The following is a 20,369-nucleotide window of genomic DNA, read 5'->3' on the forward strand; positions in this document are numbered from 1 at the left end:
GTTGGAATATAACCATCATCTTGAAGACAGCAACTAGCTACAGTGTGTACCTGAGGATATCATAATTCGTATAGTAGTAAGCATCTCATAGGACATCAATCATTCAATGATATATGAAAAGATAATTCTATGTGGGTACATCAGTGCACTACAAGACATATATTATACTAGTCGAAAGCAGTGATTCCGATCTATATATACTAACTGCATTTTTACCATTCTGAGATAGAAATAATTATTCTCTGTAGCCTCATGATGATTATAAAATATTTCATATGTTTCATTCTTAAGCTTGCACTAATAAGTGTAGTAACCAGCGATTCATTACCTGCTAGATGTTATATTAACAAAAACATTATCTGCCAGGAAGCCAACATAACCTCTCTACCCACCAGCCTGCCTATCCATCCAAACAAGGTGGATTTTTCGCAAAATAGGATCCAAACGATCGAAAACTTATTAGGTTTGTCATCTGTCAAAGTCCTAAATCTAAGCCACAACCTGATTACAATCTTTCCGTGGGAATCTTTGAAACATGCCCCGTACCTTTCAACGCTGGATTTGTCGCACAACCAATTGTCTACCATTGGAGCTGAAGTTATTTCCAGCTTCCTGTACGAACACGTCGTATATCTTAACGTAGCCTACAATAAGCTCGTCACATTTTCGGAAGCAAATCTGGCCATCTCTTCGAATTCTAAGACTGTGTTTAGACCGAGGAGGTTTGTACATGGGAACCCGATTCACTGCGATTGCCGTATGGCGTGGTTAGCAAGAAAGGCCAGGTCGTTTAAACGATGCTGGCCTTTTAGTTGTATGGCTATAAGAGATGATCCCCTTTTTACCGAATTTGTGAACAATTACGATAAGCTTACCTGCAGCAGCCCTCTACGCTTAAAGGGTGTCCCACTTCACAAGGCAAAATTACCTGTTTGTTTCATCAAACAAGAAACAACGACCTCTAGTTATTTTGAAACAACTGAAATGCAGGGAGAGCCGACAGGCAACTTCAAAACTGTATCCAGAATTCCTGAAATCCCCCAAAATACCCCTTTGTCCAGCGTGAACCCATATCTATCTGCTTTTACCAAGAAACAGGCAGAAAAGCCAACGGTGTTTTGAAACGTCAGAAACCCAATGCTTCATGGGAAAGCCAATAGATGATTTCAAAACTACAGCCAAACAATACAAGGGCGAAGTTGTCTTCATATTCATGAAGTGAGGCCACGCTGAGTTAATTTTATGTATGACACCCAAACTAATGCGCGCGGGCGAATAAAAAAAAGGTCCAGCCAAAAAATGCAGCTAAACTAAGGCCACAGGAATACAAAGGTGGCGGTAGTACATAGTGACGTATACGACAAGCCGGCACTGGGCATATGTTGGCCTTTTGCAGCATTTATGATTCGGCACTACTGATTTCTTGAGTTCCATTGAGCTTCGGCAACCTGGGTGCCGTCCGTTCTAACGTGTTTTAAGGTTACAGCTATCATAGAGGCTGCCACGATACATGTTTTTATTGGTAGCATTTCAATGTTAGAGTCATGGGACATGGGGTCCAAGTGAACAGAAGAAAATGTATGTGATATCGTAATGTACATGCTATTATTTGCTTTACTTGTACTGCTTCACTCACCAATTTGTATACCAATTGCAAGGTGCACCGATCAACCAATTTGATTTCGTGAATTCGGAATAAAGTTGACATGAATGGGAACAACTTTTGTCATGCTATTTCAAACGACCAATTCCCTTTTACACCATCTCATGAGTATATTATGTACAAATGATTGGTTTGAAATACTAGTAGAATTTCTGAATGAATCATGGTCATCATTCATGAACGTTAGACATAGATGATGCAAACGGCAAAAGGAATGCTACAATAGCCATAGATTAGGTAAACTTGAAAGAAAGACTCTAAGTGCTTGAGATCGACAGTCGGTTATACTCTGTTGTTTTACCTGGATAATCAGGACATAGAATACGTTGAACCTTTGACCTTTCCCCCCGACCCGCGAGCCCTGGGTCCTGGAATGGAATCGGGGATAGTTTGTTTGTGTGAACTTTAGTAGAATTTTACACGATTTAGGAAGAAAACACAAGCCTTGACGTGTTATGTTTAATCAGCAGAAGTAGAGGACAAATTGCAGGATTCATTCTTGAAGGCACACGAAAGGAAAAATGTTGTGCGCTGCAAAGTTTTTGCAAGGGGGAGGGGCGGGCCCGACTGCTGCAAGGTGTGTTGTATCCTGGACGTTTGGAGGACGGCAGAGGAATCTAGAACATCCTTTCGTCACAAGAAGCTGTGTTTCTCAGCAAGTCAGGTGGAAGACACGAGCTGTCATTTTTGACATGGGAGGAGTCATCCTGCCACAACCTCTCAAGGTCTTCCAAGGTATAACGTTACATGTAAAAAACAGTGTCTGATACCAATGTACTACTCACTACTACTAAGCCATTGTCAAGTGTTTTTTTCACTGAAATAACGTCTTTATGCTGTGTTTTGAACGTTCAATATTCTGCTATCTTTGGTTGCCTTTTTAGTAAACTTGTAAGCTATGTAAAATGATGATTGTTAAGGCACCTATCTACAAAGGACTTTTTACATGCAACTAGTACATTTTTTTTTGTCCCAAGTACTTATTATCAACGCCGTGGCTAGATACACTCCCGGTGTGTATATAAAAGACAAATAGATTTTATATACACTCCGAAATACTAGCCTCCTTGGTAGGCCCAAAACTTGGGTTTTTGTGAGTGTTTGAGGATTCAGGGGCACCAAGTTTAAACCTCGGTCTTCAAGTTTATCTTATTGGATGATGAAAATCAGAAAACAACACGGAAATCTCCACCGAAGTTCGGTCGAGCGGATCGCCCCGCCCCGCTTGCGCGGGGCCCGGACCCTCCGCTCCCGGCGGCGGCGGCGAGACCGGTCGCGCGCCCCTGGCGTCCTCGCTACCTGGTTGATCCTGCCAGTAGTCATAGGCTTGTCTCAAAGTTTAAGCCATGCACGTGCAAGTTTAAACTGTCTCAGTGAAACTGCGAATGGCTCATTAAATCAGTTATGGTTCCTTTGATCGTCACATCCTACATGGATAACTGTGGTAATTCTAGAGCTAATACATGCGGAAGAAGCACCGACCTCACGGTCTGGCGTGCATTTATCAGACCAAGACCAACCCGGGGTTCGCCCCGGTCCCTTTGGACTCCGGATAACACAGCCGATCGCGCGGTCTTCGCACCGGCGACAGATCATTCGAATGCCCTATCAACTTTCCGGGAGTGTATATAAAAGACAAATAGATCTTATATACACTCCCGGAGTGTATATAAAAGACAAATAGATTTTATATACACTCCGGGAGTGTATATAAAAGACAAATAGATTTTATATACACTCCGGGAGTGTATATAGCCACGTTCTATTATCAAAGGTCCTTAGCCTTAGTCCTTAGTATGTTAATACCTGTGTTTTGACTTAACTTCCCACCATGCAGAATTTGAAGCTTCCAAGCAGCTCGCCCCTGGGTCAGTGGTTAAAGTGATCAACAGTGGGGGTCACTCGGGGGCCTGGCAGCGGCTGGAGCGGGGAGAAATCACTCAGACAGAGTTCATCCAACCCTTCAGCGAGGAGTGTGAAAGAGTTGTAAGTCATCATTCTCATTGGCAAACTAGCCTCTATCAAGCTTCAGTAGTTGCCAAAAAAGTAGATATTGGCCAAATTAATAGATGGACAAATAGTTAGCATCTACCAACTCCACATGCCACAGCAAAAAGGGTGTGCATGGGGTTTAGGCTTGGTTTTGATAGAAAGTTCAAATAGCCGCTACTCAAGAGACTTTACTATGTTGAGACAACAGATACGATGTCAAGGTGTGGCTGTACATGAAAAGGGGATAGAGAACCACACAGGCTAAAGGTATTACATAGATGTATGTCCTTGCACAGGCACACCAAGCCTGAAGACTGGTACTGTGAAAAATTGGCTGGCCAGTGCCATACCTACATGTAGTTTCTGGTATGTACAGTAAGATTGCCAATGATAGGAACCAAAAGTGATGAGTCATACTAGTCTGGAAACATGTATTTTTGTCCCATCTCTAGTTAGGACAGAAAGTGTGTGTGGCTGACCTGATGCCATCGTTCAGTCAGCGCATTGCAGAGCCTGACCCAGCCATGCTGGATGCTGTACAGTGTATCAGAGCAGAGGGCATCAAAACAGCCCTGCTCACAAACAACTGGCTCGTCAACAGGCAACAGTCTTTCCTCCCTGTGGACAGGAGGATATTTGACGTGGTATGTTTTCCATTTCTTTATTATCATAAAGTATAAATGTACTAGTACCAACTCTGTGATCAATTAGAATTTCTCAAGTTCAAAGTGTACTTCTAGTTATTATGGTAACTGTCACACCTTGGGTATAGTATAATGAAAGCATTAATGTCATTTTTCAATGAGGAAAAGCTGCTGATTTCCAAGCATGTTGTACATTGTATATAGTACATTTTGTACCTTACTATCATGGTAATATCTTACAGACATAATTGATTAAGTTAGTGATTCTTTTATAGAAAGAGGGATAGAGCCAGAAACATCTTGACTAGAGATTGCGTCCCAGTATAGGGTGCTAATGTCAGTGCCTAAATGCATTGCCTGTACCTGCATGTACCTACAAGTTTGCTAAGATGTTGATGTCAGTACATGTACGTGTGTCAGTACACAACCCTATTCTTGATCCATCTGTCCTTCTCCTATCTGTCCCCAGGTAGTGGAGTCAGCGATAGAGAGGATGAGGAAACCAGAGCTGAAGATTTACAGCCACACCCTGGAGAGGTTAAAGGTGAAACCGGAGGAAGCTGTGTTTCTGGACGACATCGGGTCTAACCTCAAACCAGCCGTGGAGATGGGCATCACCACTGTCAAGGTCAGGCCTTAGGGTCATAATGTCTAATCTTGACATGTAAGAACTTGAAAAATCACCTGCAGGTTACTTCAGGAGTTTCCTGATGTCTACTTGCTGTGCAGGCTGTGTGCTGAGTCTTTATTTGGTGCTGTGTGAAATTGAATTTTTTTATTTGAAACTTTTGACAATGCTTCTTTTCCGCTTCTTTCAGGTAGACAGTGTGACACAAGCTTTACAAGAACTTGAAGCCATTTTAAAGTTTCCTTTGAAAGGTAATGATTATAACTGTACATATGTATGTTTAAGTAAACCTAGCCATATGCATAACATTACTGTAAAATCAATCATTGCCATTTACTGTCATTACAGAATTGTTATATAATTTATATGATATAAAAAAAAAGAGGTTTGGAAGTTTTTAATCTTCTCCCCCTGCAGGGTTTGTTCCTGGGACCAGTAAAGTTAGGGAAGGCCTCGAGATCGATGTTGATGCTTTAGTCACGTACATGAACCAAACACTGGGGATGACTTCTTCAGGTAACTGTGGACTATCTTTTGTTATTCTCAGACTACTATTTACAGTTTTTAAGATTAACCATAACTGTGGATCTAGAGGTTGTCTTGTAATAGCACAGTAGATATGATAAGAAAGTATAATGCACTTTTGTAGATGGTGTGAACAAAGTAGTACAGTGGGTATGATAAGTAAGACTTAGTATAACCCATTGTTTTCCTTTGTGTAGATGGGGTCAACATCCGTCAATTCTCCCACGGTCAGTCCAACCCTACCTACTACGTTGGATATGGGGAGAAGAAAATGGTACTAAGGAAGAAACCGGTAAGATATGAAGTTTTAACTTCAATTTTTGTGTGCATCATGCTTTCACAACTAATCATAGACAACCTTTGTGTTTATTTTCTGATGGATGTTGTCATGACCTATATTTCTCTTTAGCCAGGAAAGCTGTTGCCGTCAGCCCATGCTGTGGAGAGAGAGTACAGGTGGGGTACCTTCTTCATGATAAAAAGTGCACTTTCAGATATGCCATGTCCTTTATGCAGAGTAGATGGACATGGCTACCATGTTTTAAGTACATCTACTAAGTTCCACATATGTATTGGAAATCAAGTGGGCAGCTTGGGTAAAAAAAACAATGTATGTACTAACTAACTGGCTCCATTTGTAATGCTTGTGGCTCATTTTGCCATTGTGCTAAAGAAGTAAAAGGAATCTTTCTTGACTTTGGTCTTGGAATGTGCATGTTTTATATATTCATAGCAGTATCATCAGGGTGATATCTTCTATTGTTTTACATGTAAGTATAACTAGCAGGGATTGAATGTACATGTATGTGTTGTATCTGTAGAGTGATGAAGGCAGTGAAGGAGGCTGGTGTGCCCATACCAGAACTGGTGGCTCTCTGTGAAGATGACAGGTAAGAAGGGTGCAGTTATACTATTACTGCATTTTGTATTTACAAAGGAAGACAATGAATGTTGGATAACAAGATTAAGAGGAAAAATTGACGCTCAGGTTTCAGATGTTTTACAGTAGCTATGTATACATGGGAGTGGTGGATTATAATTAGCTATAGCTTCTATTAAGTCTCCTGCTTTTATCAGAAATCAATATTCATCATTGGAAACCTGTAATGTAGTACCATCTAGACTCACTAGAGGGAGCTTCTGCACTATGATGGAACAGTCGTTGTGGGATATAGCTATACATGTATGATGTATTCTCTTCCTATATATAAACTCTGTATAAAGGAAATATCTATCTTGACAATGTGGAAAATGTAAGTGATAAAACATATGTTGGAGTTCTCTGAGACATGTTTCTGTTGTTTTGTACAGTGTGATTGGTACACCATTTTACTTGATGGAATATGTGGCAGGAAGACTCTTGAAAGATCCAAGCCTACCTGGAATGGAGCCTGAGCAAAGAAAGGTAGAATGTCTTGTAGAAATCAGCAAAACATTATGATTTCATAACATTTTACACAGGAATAATAGGAATAAAGTGAATTCTGCACATTAGAATCTCTCTTCCTGTTTTTTAAAGCACATTTACATCAGCATATCTAAGTATTACTGTCATTATCTATAACTACCATACATACACAATTGCCTATTACTCATGTTTCATGACAATGGCATATTGATCAAGCTGACTGATATTTTGTTCTTGCTTTGTATCTATAACAGGAGATATATTCTGCCATGAATGAAGTCCTGTCCAAGATCCATAGTGTGAACGTTAGGAAGGCAGGGCTGGAAGACTATGGCAAACATGGTAATTGTATTGCTGTGACTAGCCTAAGTAACAATTTGTGGCCTTAGAAAAGGTACTTCACAACTGTTTCCTCACTTGACTCATGTGAAAATTAGCACCTACATGTAGACACTGTACTTAGGTGTAGTGTGTTTCCTGTTTCCCGACAGACCTTAGAAAAAAATGCCCACCCCAGCCTTTTTTTGTGTGGACCCCTGCAAGGGACATTAACAGGAGACACATCATTTTTTTCTGAGGCTTTAGGGGTGATCTTTTTACAGTTGACAACTTTTTTTGGCAGGCAACTACGTCCAGCGTCAGATCTCTCGCTGGGGTAAACAGTACGAGGCGAGTAAGACACACGAGATTCCCGCAATGGACCGCCTGCTAACATGGCTGCCTGTCCACGCACCATCCACGGACAAAACTACCGTGGTACACGGCGATTTCAGGTATATATGTATACAACTGATTCAGTATCATTTTAGAAAGGCATTGTTGTTGGCAATGATGTAATGATATGATACATTGAATACACCGATCCATGTATCATGTTGTATAGTGTTTCAAATGCCTGAGTTTTCTTATTTGTTTGTAAGTTGATGTTCTGCCACATACATGTACGATTGTACAAATCAGTGCAGTTCAGCTTGTTGTACATGTACATGTACCTCATGCTGTGATGCTGATTTTCTTATTATACTGTAATAACTCTAATAATGTTATGAATAATTATTGAGCCAGTTATCATCATCAACTGACTAAAAGGCTGATGTTGTTGTCTTTTCCAGACTGGATAACCTGATTTTCCATCCCACCAAACCAGAGGTTCTGGCTGTACTGGACTGGGAGTTGTCCACGTTGGGTGATCCCATATCAGACCTGGCTTACAACTGTCTACAGCATCATCTGCCTGCACAGTTCCCTATACTTAAAGGTATGGAAAGAGTCCCTTATACTTAAAGGTCCAAATCAGTTCCCCATACTCAAAGGTATGGAAGCAGTTCCCTAATATTAATAAAGGTTCAGATCAGTTCCCCATACTTAAAGGTATGGATTCTGAAACAGTTTCTGATATTTGATTGTATGAAAACAGAACTTCATGTTGCCTTTCTTAGCTTTTATTTCTTTAAAACACACCTACCTCATCGATTCTTAGTACCTACAAATGTCCATGAGCCAAGAATTTGAATTTGTGTAGTCTAACTGTTGAAACTGTGATGTCTAGGTTTGGGAGGGATGGAGCTGGGAGGCCTGGGTATCCCCAGTGACAGGCAGTACATGGAGGAGTATTGTCAGAGGATGGGGGAACCTCCTGTGGCCAACTGGGACTTCTACCAGGCCTTCAGTTTCTTCCGTGTGGCCGCTATTCTACAGGGCGTGTACAAGAGAGCTACACAAGGTACTGTTCTGTAAAAATGTATATTCTTATAATGTGGCAACAAATACAACATTTTCTTCAACAACAATTATTATTATTATTCAATTCAACTAACACACTTGTACCAGATCTGTCTTGTTGAACGTCATGTTTTTTGCAAACTGCAAATTCATTGTAGACCTTAACAGTTTTCCAAGTCTGTCATGTTATACCACAGGTACATACTTTTCATGTAGAATCTTTCTAAAAGCTAAAATAATGATAATCCTTTTAATACATGTATAGAAGATGATGGAAATAGCATCATTACATGAACATACACTGTAAATGTATATATACACATATAAGCATTCTGCCATACGGTCATGAAATGACCTTACAGTAGCAGACATCTAGATCCTATGCTCTACTATATTGCTTACTATGCATCATTACAAACAGGTCAAGCCAGCTCCAAACAAGCCATTTCAGTGGGCATCATGGCCAAGGAGGCGGCAGAGCTAGCCTGGAAGTTTGCCACGCGGGAGGGCTTCCGAGTCTTCAACACGCCGCAGGACAATTCTGGTACACGGAGCTACAGCTCTCTCAGTAACGTACATGCCAGTAACAGAGGGACTGAGGGGATAGGTAGGGAGGTCAGGCATGCTGGTGAGGAAACTCCAGCAGGTTTGTGCTAACTTCCAAAAGTGGGTTCTTAGTACAGGGGTTAGACTCAAGATCTACATTGTATTCTAGATAATATGGAAACATTGCATGTGTATTTATGATAATCTCAGAAAGCTGAGAACTTAGAGAAATAAATCTTATGATTTGATATAGTATTGTTTTCTGTTTGCAGGTGTCAAATTAGGAAGAACTGCCAGATTACTTATTATTTCTTTATCTAAGGGTATTTCTTCAGTTTTTATACTACTTTCATCACTTACAATGATTGCATACATGTGTATAGCAAAGTATCACATAATATATATAATTGCCTGTCATTGGCACATGTACACATACAAGTACTAACACGTACATGAACAGCAGTAATGACATTATACAATTTTATTCATATGTCATATAGTGACATAGTCCCAAGTGCCTCATATTGTGTATAATGATAATGCATTTTTTCTCTTGTCATGCCATCTTATTCTGTGTTCTGTGTTCTTTGCCAGCAATTGCAAGGTGCATTAATTTTGTGACAATGAAATTCATTTGCTGACAAAAAACCGTTACAGATTTAAACTCATTACAGGTCTTGTGGCAGTCACCCCTAAGAGTCTGCTAGAAGATGTGAAGAACATTCACTACAAACTTAAGACGTTCATGGATGAACACATCTACCCTAATGAGGAGAAACTGTGCGCTCACCAGAACTCAGCAGACAGGTGGAACCCCCATCCTCTGGTAGAGGAACTTAAGGTACTTCTCTGTTAGCATTGTATTTCATGTATCTCCCCTTGCTGTTCCTTCTTTGCCATACATTGTACCAAGTGCAGTTGTTGAGCAATACAATAAAGTTGATTATAGATCATGAAATATTTACAGTTTGTGCAAAGAGTGAACTCATCACATGCATGTAATTGTAACATGTATACTCAGTCTATAATAATTTTGCATTACCGGGATTGAGTTTGATATATTAAGATTGAATTGTTGTGCTCAGGCTGAGGCCAAGGCCCGTGGCCTGTGGAACCTGTTCCTGCCCAGGGAAGCTGACCCGGAGGTGAAGTTTGGAGCTGGGCTGACTAACGTGGAGTATGCACACCTGTGTGAGACCATGGGGAGATCTGTGTTTGCACCTGAGGTAAACTGTTTTAGGATTACTGACTTACTTATTCCTTTTCTCTCCCTGTAGAGCATAAGGCATCGACAAGCTGCCACCAACCGCTCTGGTCCTGGGCTAGTCATCCTACATGTATCCCGTGCCAGGTCTTTTGGCTGGTCTTTCTCGTCGTTTTAAGACTAGCCATCAGATATAATATCTTTCTACTGAAGATTCTATAGATACTGAAGATAAGATAGGTTTGATTGTATTGCACTGATTGAATATACAATGTATCTTGAATATATTCAGCCAGTAAAATGGAGGCTGTACAGTACTCAGAATATATCTGAGTATATGTATTTGATGTATATTAAACATGAGATGACTCAACCAGTACAATATAAAACAATGAAACCTACAGTATTATTTATTTTCACTTCCTTCATGTGTTGTCTTTTCAGCAGTCTTAGTGTTTTAATTCTGTAATAGTCTAATGCAGGCTAGATGGGCAGTTGAATATATGAAGGTAATTTTGAGTACTGCTGTCCTGCAGGTGTTTAACTGCTCAGCCCCTGACACTGGGAACATGGAGGTGCTGGTGAAGTATGGGAGCCCTGCCCAGCAGGAGGAGTGGCTGAGCAGGCTGCTGGATGGGAGTATCCGCTCATGCTTTGCCATGACGGAACCACAGGTCAGTAGAAGGGACTTGAACCTGATTATCAATAAGCCTTGCTCTTTCTTTTTATGCTAGTTTTGTTGACTGAGATTTTCTCTGGTTTCTCCACAGGTTGCGTCATCCGATGCCACCAATATCCAGGCCTCTATAGTAAGAGAAGGGGACTTCTATGTACTGAATGGACACAAATGGTGGACTTCAGGTATGAGAAACAGCATGTATAGGCTAACACAGACTCATCCATATTCTGCGCTGGGTTTCGCAAGGCCAATTGGCTCTCTCAGATTCGCCATTTCAACATTGTTTTCTGCTTTGATTTTTTGATAAAAAAGTTATGTACATGTGCTTGTCATCTCTGTGGCTCCTCTATTGGTAGCATTTAGGTCTTCTGCTCTGTTTTATATGATTAGAAAATTGAAATCAGTCCTTTTGAAAACCCTTGTATTTTCCAGGTGGTATGGACCCCAGGTGTAAGCTGTGTATCTTCATGGGGAAGACAGACATGTCAGCAGACAGACACAGACAACAGTCCATGATCCTAGTACCCATGGACGCTCCAGGGGTCAAGGTCGTTAGGCCGCTGTCAGTCTTTGGCTATGAGGATGCTCCAGGTGATCATGTCCTCCTGTGTCATTCTTCTTTTTTTGTGATATCAGATTCTGAATATCTTTATTATATCAGTCAACCTTCACTATGGGAATACTGTATATGTGAGTGGTGTCAAGTGGTTATAGGCTAGATCTAGAGGACATGGGCTTGCACGATTCTTAGCATTCCAGGCTGGACGTTGTGTCCTTGGGAAAGACTTTCACAAGGCTTGTCCATGACATTCCTCACTCCTCTTAGGTGTAAAATAGGTACCAGACTTTTGTTAGGGAGGTGAAAGACAGTGGAGGGGAGGGATGGGCTTCCAATACCATGCCCAAGACCCAGTGGATTAACAAGCAACTTCCCTATAGCTTTAAAGGCTTTGGGACCTGTACCTTAGATTTATTACTGTCTTATCTGAGAAGTTTGAAGACTTAGTTTTTCATCAAAAGCAGATTGTTACTGATGGTGTTCCTTAACGTACAGGAGGTCATGCGGAGGTCGTGTTTGAGAATGTGCGAGTCCCGGCGGAGAACCTGCTCCTGGGGGAGGGGAGAGGGTTTGAGATCGCCCAGGGACGTCTGGGGCCGGGCCGCATCCACCACTGCATGCGTCTGATTGGCTCGGCTGAGCGGTCTCTCGAACTCATGATCGACAGGGTAGGTGTAACTGTTGCAGGGTTTGAAATGCTTTTTTTGAGGGGGTTGCCCACTCGGCAACCTAAGCCAAAAGCTAGGTTGCCCATCAATATTTCAGGTTGCTGCCATTTTTTAAAGCAAGCCATAAGCCAGGCCACCTACAAATGTATAAAGGTATCACTCACATACTGGGCGAGGCAGCCTACAACTTTCTCACTGGTCAACCTTGCATCACCAATGAGTCTCATACAGAAACCATGACTTGCACATTGAGAGTGCGAGAGGGCGTATTTTGAACCTCGTAAGTAAATCTGTGTCACAAAAAAATAACACTGTGAACATGTCCTCTTTCTTACATTGCCTTACTACAACTTTTCAACTTGAACTTTATAAAATCAAAGTAAATGGAAAAACTTTCTATCTTTGCTTGTTCAGGTACAAGAGCGGGTGGCGTTTGGAAAGCCTTTGGCCACTCAGGGGACCATCATGGCAGACATCGCAGAGTCACGTATGGAGATTGAGCAGGCCAGACTACTCACGCTAAAGGCTGCTCACATGATGGACACTGTGGGAAACAAGGTTTGTATCTCATCTTAACCTTTTCCCTGCTAAGGTACCAGGTAGTCTATCCTTTTTCACCATATTTGTATTTCTTACAGGTTATGTACTTATATAGGCAGCAGGTAGATGGTCAATAAAACTTTCAGTTCAATGGGAACATAATGCAATTAACATTTTACAGAAATAGAAGAGTTGAGTTATGGCAATCAAGTTTCTAAAAGAAAAGGTTTTACCAGCAATTTTTGTTTTTGTTTTTGCTAGCCATGCACTTGCAGGTGGATATTTTGTGCCCTGTTTTATCATGTATTTTTTTTCCACTTGTATTTATTTACCCAGGCTGCAGCCCCAGAGATAGCCATGATCAAGGTCGTTGCCCCCAGGATGGCACAGAGAGTGATTGACAGGTCCATGCAGGCAAGTGCCTAGTTCATAATTTGATTACACTTTATTCAAATTTGATGAATTTTACATTATACTGCAAATATTGTAATGTACAAAAAAAAACACCATCATTTATTGTCTAAAAGTGTTAGCCTCATAAAAAATCTGGTATTTAATGCTATTTTAAGTCAACAGTTACTGTAGAACCACTGGTTTGGTTGATTGAATTTGTAATGGAGTGAAGTAGTATAAATGAAAGAAAAGTGTAACATGTAACTGTAACTTGTCCATTGCAGGCATTTGGTGGGATGGGACTGAGTGAAGACACCCCATTGGCCACGTTCTACTCGTGGGCGCGAGTGCTACGATTGGCTGACGGACCTGACGAGGTTCACCGCCAGGCCATCGCTAAGATGGAAATCCGCAAGAGGAGGAAATAAAATACACATATTCTTACAAAAACAAATTGACACAAAATGTCCCTTAGATCAGACAAAGCTAATTTTGTCAAGGCAGCAAATTTTCTCTATGTGTGGCTTACATTGTTCTGCAGTGTATGGTGACTAGGATTGTGTCATGGAAAAGTAATAGTAATATGTACATGGCAATTGTACAAAATGCCATTGGTATAACTTCTTTGGGTTTAGCATATTTGTGAATTCATAATTTTGTCTCAGTAAAATAGTTAACAATATCTGGACTAGGATATTTTCTGTTGGGTGCATCAGGAAAGTTGTAAAATTGAAAGGTGTTAGAAGAATCAGTCTATAAAAATGAGATACTAGGCAAAGCAGCACTTACTGTTATTTGTATAGGCTGAGTATGGGCTGAGTAATCATGCATGGCCAGCAAATTCGAGGCATCGAAATAAAATATTATATTGGGTACATTATGTACATTGCGTTCGCTGTAACCCTATCATAATGAGATACATGTGTCCCAATGATTGTAAATCATTCCATGTTCCAATCTGATTTTGTAATAAAAATAGCATGAATATTTATGATCAAATTGGGATAACTAAGTTTTAAACATCCTTGGGATAACATAATGCTAAGGGCAAATAAGTTTTCAAAGTCTTCAAATGTGTTTTTGTATCATAAAGGATTGATATGATTTTGCTTTGAATTGGTTAAATGCTGTATGCAATGTGATATCAATTGCCATATGATATTTGTTAAATTGATCATATATATAATAATAAATTTTATGGAGGACTGTAACGTTACCAGAAAAATGGAGTACATGTTTTTTTTTTTCATCAAAATATTTGTGAACACAAAACATTGAAGTACGTTGGGAGCAGAAATAATTTTTGACACAGAAAAGCCTCCAAACATCTGCTTGGAGATACCAGAGCGATCCGTTGGTAACCTGACGGTCGTTGACCTCATGGGTGTTTTCCATGACGTATGGAGGTGACGTCACAGGTCACGTGTGGAGGGTGGGACCAAATAAACTACTATTTTGTGTGGGGAAGAGTCGACGTGTGGACATGGTACAGAAATATGAGTGAGTACAACTTCGAGTCGTCGCGTTTTGATAGTATTTCAAGACACCGAACAAGTAAAATGTACCAGATAAAAACTACAGAAAACTCTTATTTAGCTTCTTGTCTGTTGACAACATGAGTATGTTGCGTATTTTGGTTTTACTTCCGGGATATCAATGCCGCCCCCCTCCCCTCCAAAGTTTTCTTGATAGAATATCGATCGAACTTGGTGGGACACTATATAGTATTATTAGCAGCCAACATTTTAGACTGTAATGTGATGGGTAGAAAACGTGAAAATATAATTTTAAGCTTAACTGCTATATGCTTATGCCAAGACTAAAGTGGGGGAAAATCTGAAATTATGCAAATAAATTAATGTTGGGCAGCTTCCTGGAAGCAAGGAAGTACATGTATACTTAAGGTCCGTATTGATTTAATGACAAGCATTTAAGTAACTATGCTTGCCTGCCTGCTCCATTTATTTCTTGTCAAAACAACCAAGACATTTAATCAGTGTGTCCCTATAAACTTGTAACTGATGAACACACTTGTACTCACCCCCAATCTTTCCAGGTGTGCCTCGACATTTAATATAATGTAAATTTTATATAATTATCCCTAGTTTGATATTGTTTAACAAAAACTACCAGTCCAAAGAAGGAAATCCTGATAAACATCAGAGAAAGACATAAAAAATAAGCTCTACTTGGACTGGGAGTTGGAGAGTAGAGTCATATTTCCCTAACCTGTCAACATGGCTTGGTTGTTGGTATTCAAATTTGAATGAATTGTTTTTGTTTGTTGTCACATAGGCCTGCTACAACAGCTAAGTCAGCGATGGAGATGACTATTCTCTGGGGTTTGGTGGTCACTCTTGTGTGTCCACCTCTGGCCACCTGTGGGACCACACCAAGGCCAGAAACCGCCACGTCCACCATGCGTGCATTTGATGGTGCGTCATTGGCAACCTTCAGGCCATCTACACGATTTGCACAAATGAGGATTGGCAATACGTCAGAGACTAATACCGTCATCAGCCTTAGATTTAAGACAAGGTAATTCACGCATTTTAAGTCTGGTATATAATTTTATAAATATATGTATTGCCTCTAAGTGTTCTGTGACATGCATATGAATTCATACTACCCTTTTACTGTAATATCAGCAGTGACTGAAAAGCAATTAGATGAATGTCTGTTAAGGCAAAAATGTTGTTTTATTGTAACTGTTGTTTCATGTCAACATTGCAGGAATCCTGATGGGTTACTAGTCTACTTTGGGGGTCCAACGTACCTTGCTCTCTCCTTGCACAGAGGAGGACTTGTACTCAGTTTAAAAACTCAGGTAAGCTACAAGTTATAATGTCACACTTAGACCTGTACTAGTGACTAGAGCTGTGCTGTTAAAATTGATTGGGTACAGGTCCAAAATAAATTATCACCAAGTACCAATACTGTACCAATATCAAGTTTCACTAAACCACGCTACTTATAAGCGTAATCCCTTGTGGGTCTAGATCTTTGGCACACATATCAAGATATTGTTACATTATTGAGTTTGAGTATGAGTTTTTCCATGAATTCGTAACCCAGGAAAACAGGACAGCTTCTAAGAGTACATTTGGGGAGGACTTCAATGATGGGAACTGGCATCAAATCACCATCCATAGAAATAGTCACATCGCTTACCTGGAATACAACACGGAAAACCTTCTGGGTCATGGTATGTTTTATGAAAATTGCCACAACTTATTTGGTTGTATGTTATCCTTTTGTCACTTGTAACTATTTTTGGGCATGACTTAGCATTGAAGGTTATTATTCATACATGTATGGAAATTTTATGACATTTTATGTCAGGGCTTTTTCCAGCAAATTTCAGATTTTTGCATCTGTTCGTACATGTGCATGTACATGTATAAACTTAAACATTAGAAAAACATAGTACGTATTATTTTAACAGGTATCGTCAGTGAACGTGAAGATCTCCATACGGATCAGTTATTCATCGGTGGTGCACCAGATGCTGCCTTGCCTCCGGACTTTCAGTGGAGGACTTCCTTCCGTGGCTGCATCGAAGATGTTCGCTTTGCATCTTACATGTCTTCTGACCCAAAGGATCCAGAAAAGTTGTATTTTCATAGAGATTCCTTTTCTGGGTAGGTAATATGTAATTTTTTGCTTTTCAAAGAGATACTTTACACTGTTCAGGGGTTTTTCTAGAAAAATTTGGCATGAGGGAGCAGTATCACGGCGAGGGAGCGAAGCGACCGAGGGGGGGTTGGTGCGGAAGGGCGGTATCCCCCCTTCCGCCATTTGAAGCCTTTGAAAATTAGAAGTTGAAATGGGACATTTTGAGGCTACTTGAGGGGGGAAATTTGAACTCTTAACCTCAATATACCTTTCCCAAATTTCTATTCATGCATTGCATATTTCACTTATAAAATATAAGTACAATCAACAGTACACACAATCTGCAAATCACCCTTTATACACTTACACAATTAGTGATCAATGTTACTAGTAGCTCCAGATGACAACATTGGGTTTGCCACAAGCTGAAACCTTTCCCATGGCACAATTGCAACACATTCATCCAAGCTGCTACAAACTCAGGTCTCATGTTTCACTTCAGAGCCTGTTCTATAGTATGCAAATGAAGGAGGTCTAGCTACATGTTTTTGAGCAAGTCTCAATGAACATTGTTTATTCCATTCAAACTTTTACTACTAGAGCTAAATTTTCAAGTTTGTGGTAAGATTTTGGAATTTTTATGAGAGTAACATAGTTTGTAATGCCAGAATGTATTGTTATGTGGTGTTGTTTTTGTATTTTTACTGGAAAAAGATGATTTTGAAAAAGACTTAGGCTTCGATCTGAAAATTGATATGAGGGCGCTGGTTTGTTACATGAGGGCGCAGCGCCCTTGTTCCCCTGTTCAGAAAAACCCCTGCTGTTGGAGTTCATTGTGGTACACTTCAAAACTTTTTTGCCTGGTCAGAAGACGAAGTGCTTTTTCAGGGCTCAAAATTCATTTTTGGGAATACCGGTAGGTGCACTGGTGCACCCAACCTAAAAACATTTGTTGCACAAAAAAATTTTGGGGTACACAATATAAGACGAAATAAGTAAATTGTCAGCAAAATCTAATTATGTTTCATTTCTAAAAGGTAAAAGTAAAGTACTATAACAATGATTTTATAATTTTCTGACACTTAGGTGTTAAGAATATGCTGTATACTACTGTACATCTAACATCTTTACATAGCATAAGCCTACAAAAATATTTGGGTTCCGAGCTCCAAATTTGACGTGCACATGTGCCTAGTATTTTGAGATCTGTTTTAGCATGTTGTGAATCTAATAAACCTGTTTGTGTCATCTCATCCCTTACAGGATAGGTTACCTGAATGATTGTGCAGAGTCATTGACCTGTAGCTGGTTTGACTGTCTAGACTTTAGGGCGGTCTGCAACCTTGGTGTCTGTGAGTGTGGATCCTCTTACGTGGCCCTGTCCGAGGACCCATTAGTCTGTGGTTACCCAACCACTTATAGGACATTTACAGGTACATTGTACTTTCATTCTGCATTTTTATATTGCACTTCATATCTGGCATTTTTGCTCCCCCTCCTCCTTCTCCTCCTGCAAATTTGTTAAAATTTTGGGTTCATTTTCTTCATCTTTGATATGGTCAGTCCATTGTGGAGTGAAATATTTACATCTGATGCGCAAATGTCGACCTTTCTAGTTAACATAATCTCTGTATGTAGCCTCTCTAACCTGGTATCTATCTACCGGTATCTATTCTACTACTGTTGACTCTTTTGATCATTTCTCTACAGAATAGTCTGGGTATCCTTTAATAGGGAAACGAATGGGATTTGAATATTGGCGAGAGTTCTGATAGGCTATAACTTAGTATAAGTCACATGGTCCTCATAATGGCATACTCATGACTTGAATAGGTACAATGTATTGTTTTACATTTCCAATTTTAGTAATTAATCGTGTGCTGAAAAAATCTCACATGTGATTTTTTCTCCTTCAGACACTTCTAACACCAATGGCAACAGGAACAATTTTGGCTTCTCTTTTGATGGCGAACTGTCGATAGTCTGGCTTATCATTATTTCCGTCAGTATTTTCGTGGCTCTGCTCTGTTTGTGCATCTGTGTTAGCAAGCGGAGTTCAGAACCTACACCAAGTAAGGCCCTTTTATATCTGGGCGAAACGCAGGCTTTTTCCAAGTTCTCTGACAAGAATGGCACACACATACAAAAATAAGACCTTGATTCTTAAAAATCTGAATTTGATATATTCCATTTCCCAGAAGACAGCATGCACCGTACCAGTTCCAATGGAGCGTTCCCTGAGGATGGTGGATTCCCTGTCTGGGTCTTGGTTCCTGTCGCTTTTTTTGCTGTGCTCTGCCTGTTTTGCTATCTTTTCAGAACAAGGGGAATCACACAGAATGCACAAAGTAAGACTAAAAAAATGTAACTGTGAAGTTGTTTAGGTTCGCGACACTTAGATTGTAAATGTCAGAGAACTTGGGGAAATCTTGCGTGCCCTTATTATTATTTCTAATCGCCACTCAATCCTAGATTAGTATGTGGTATGGGTTTATATATCATAACTTATAGATGATAACTTCATGTTTGATTAACAATGTTACAGCTATTACCGGTATATAAGGAATGCTCCTCTATTTTGATTTTGAAACTTTGTATTCATGCATTTCTCTCAATTTCTTTCTTCACTTTTTAGTATTTCTCATTTGACTCAAAATTATTGTCTCTCCACAGCCACGACAGCCTTACCCATGACTCAGACACAGTCCAGTGAAACTGCCTTTGACCTAAACCCGCCCACCTACCAAGAGGTGGTTGCTGTTACAGACGTGAACCCCACCCTGACTGAAACTTCCACAGAACCACCATCAGCCAACCAGCAAACAGAACTGTCCAACCACGACAGAGGTGTCCAGCAACAAGGACGGCCATCGGCGCTACCAAGCTCTACAAGCGGTCCTCCATCTAACTATGAGAGTAATCAGGTCCCACCTGAAGGTCAAAGGTCACCTGGCGTGCCTCCTCCCTCCTATGAAAGTTTCATGCAGTATTCTAAAACCCCTCCTGGCAGCCTAGAAGCACTAGATGTGTAGCTGTAGGTTATGGTACATGGGATAGTGCTGGAAAATCAGTGTGACTTTCTGGAATTATACCCATATATATCATACACTTTTGATGCTAATTAACAGGTTTTTAATTGAAGTGAAACATTGAGGGAAAAATTGAAGTGAAACATTTCTACATTGGGAACAGCACAATCTAAATTGAATTTGAATTCAACAATTTTTATTCCATAATATGTATGTGATATTTATCTAGCGTTGCTTGCCTTTTTACCTTTTTATATATAATAGTAACATAATTATATTGATTGTTTTGAGCAATAGAATGATGCTTGTTTCACTTCAGTCTAGAAGACCATGACACCTCATTCCAGTTGTTCATGTCAGCTGCAGTTCAAATCTCAGTTGTTAGGTGGCATTCATATTGGGCTGTTCCAAAAAATAACTGTGGAGGGGGGGTGGAAGAGGTCTCAAATCAGCTTCTGACCCAACCCCCCTGTCCAGTCCAGATTTTTTTACCCACCCCCCTGTCCGGTCCAATTTCATTATTTTGACCCATCCCCCCGGTCGGTCCACATTTG

At 40.2% G+C, this 20,369-nt stretch overlaps 2 protein-coding genes across 3 annotated transcripts; both read left to right on the plus strand.

The window, feature by feature from the left end:
• The first annotated feature begins 2,043 nt into the window (after window positions 1-2,043).
• Window positions 2,044-13,698, plus strand: LOC109467985 (acyl-CoA dehydrogenase family member 10-like). 2 transcript variants are annotated; one of them, XM_019766171.1, is made up of 24 exons: window positions 2,044-2,398; window positions 3,501-3,649; window positions 4,108-4,299; window positions 4,769-4,927; window positions 5,118-5,178; window positions 5,345-5,443; window positions 5,650-5,744; window positions 5,862-5,908; window positions 6,274-6,342; window positions 6,764-6,857; window positions 7,115-7,202; window positions 7,483-7,633; window positions 7,973-8,118; window positions 8,410-8,583; window positions 9,004-9,228; window positions 9,803-9,969; window positions 10,214-10,354; window positions 10,869-11,006; window positions 11,103-11,193; window positions 11,444-11,602; window positions 12,066-12,238; window positions 12,653-12,796; window positions 13,115-13,192; window positions 13,456-13,698. In XM_019766171.1, the coding sequence occupies exons 1-24, from the start codon at window positions 2,185-2,187 to the stop codon at window positions 13,597-13,599; spliced, it is 3,198 nt and encodes a 1,065-aa protein (XP_019621730.1). In that variant the 5' UTR covers window positions 2,044-2,184; the 3' UTR covers window positions 13,600-13,698. The 2 variants fall into 2 exon arrangements, with proteins under 2 accessions (XP_019621730.1, XP_019621740.1); XM_019766181.1 differs by having other exon boundaries at window positions 9,004-9,126; window positions 13,456-13,605.
• Window positions 13,699-14,549: 851 nt separating this feature from the next.
• LOC109464070 lies at window positions 14,550-20,209 on the plus strand (the record flags this gene model as incomplete). The annotated part of the gene is made up of 9 exons (XM_019761033.1): window positions 14,550-14,671; window positions 15,467-15,709; window positions 15,905-15,998; window positions 16,247-16,376; window positions 16,617-16,812; window positions 18,050-18,219; window positions 18,703-18,858; window positions 18,985-19,134; window positions 19,460-20,209. Coding segments are annotated over 9 exons (1,620 nt in total), but the record flags the coding sequence as incomplete, so codon positions are not given.
• Window positions 20,210-20,369: the final 160 nt, after the last annotated feature.

This window comes from Branchiostoma belcheri, unplaced genomic scaffold (genome assembly GCF_001625305.1).
Source record: "Branchiostoma belcheri isolate BF01 breed outbred unplaced genomic scaffold, Haploidv18h27 scaffold1, whole genome shotgun sequence".
Classification (NCBI taxonomy): domain Eukaryota; kingdom Metazoa; phylum Chordata; class Leptocardii; order Amphioxiformes; family Branchiostomatidae; genus Branchiostoma; species Branchiostoma belcheri.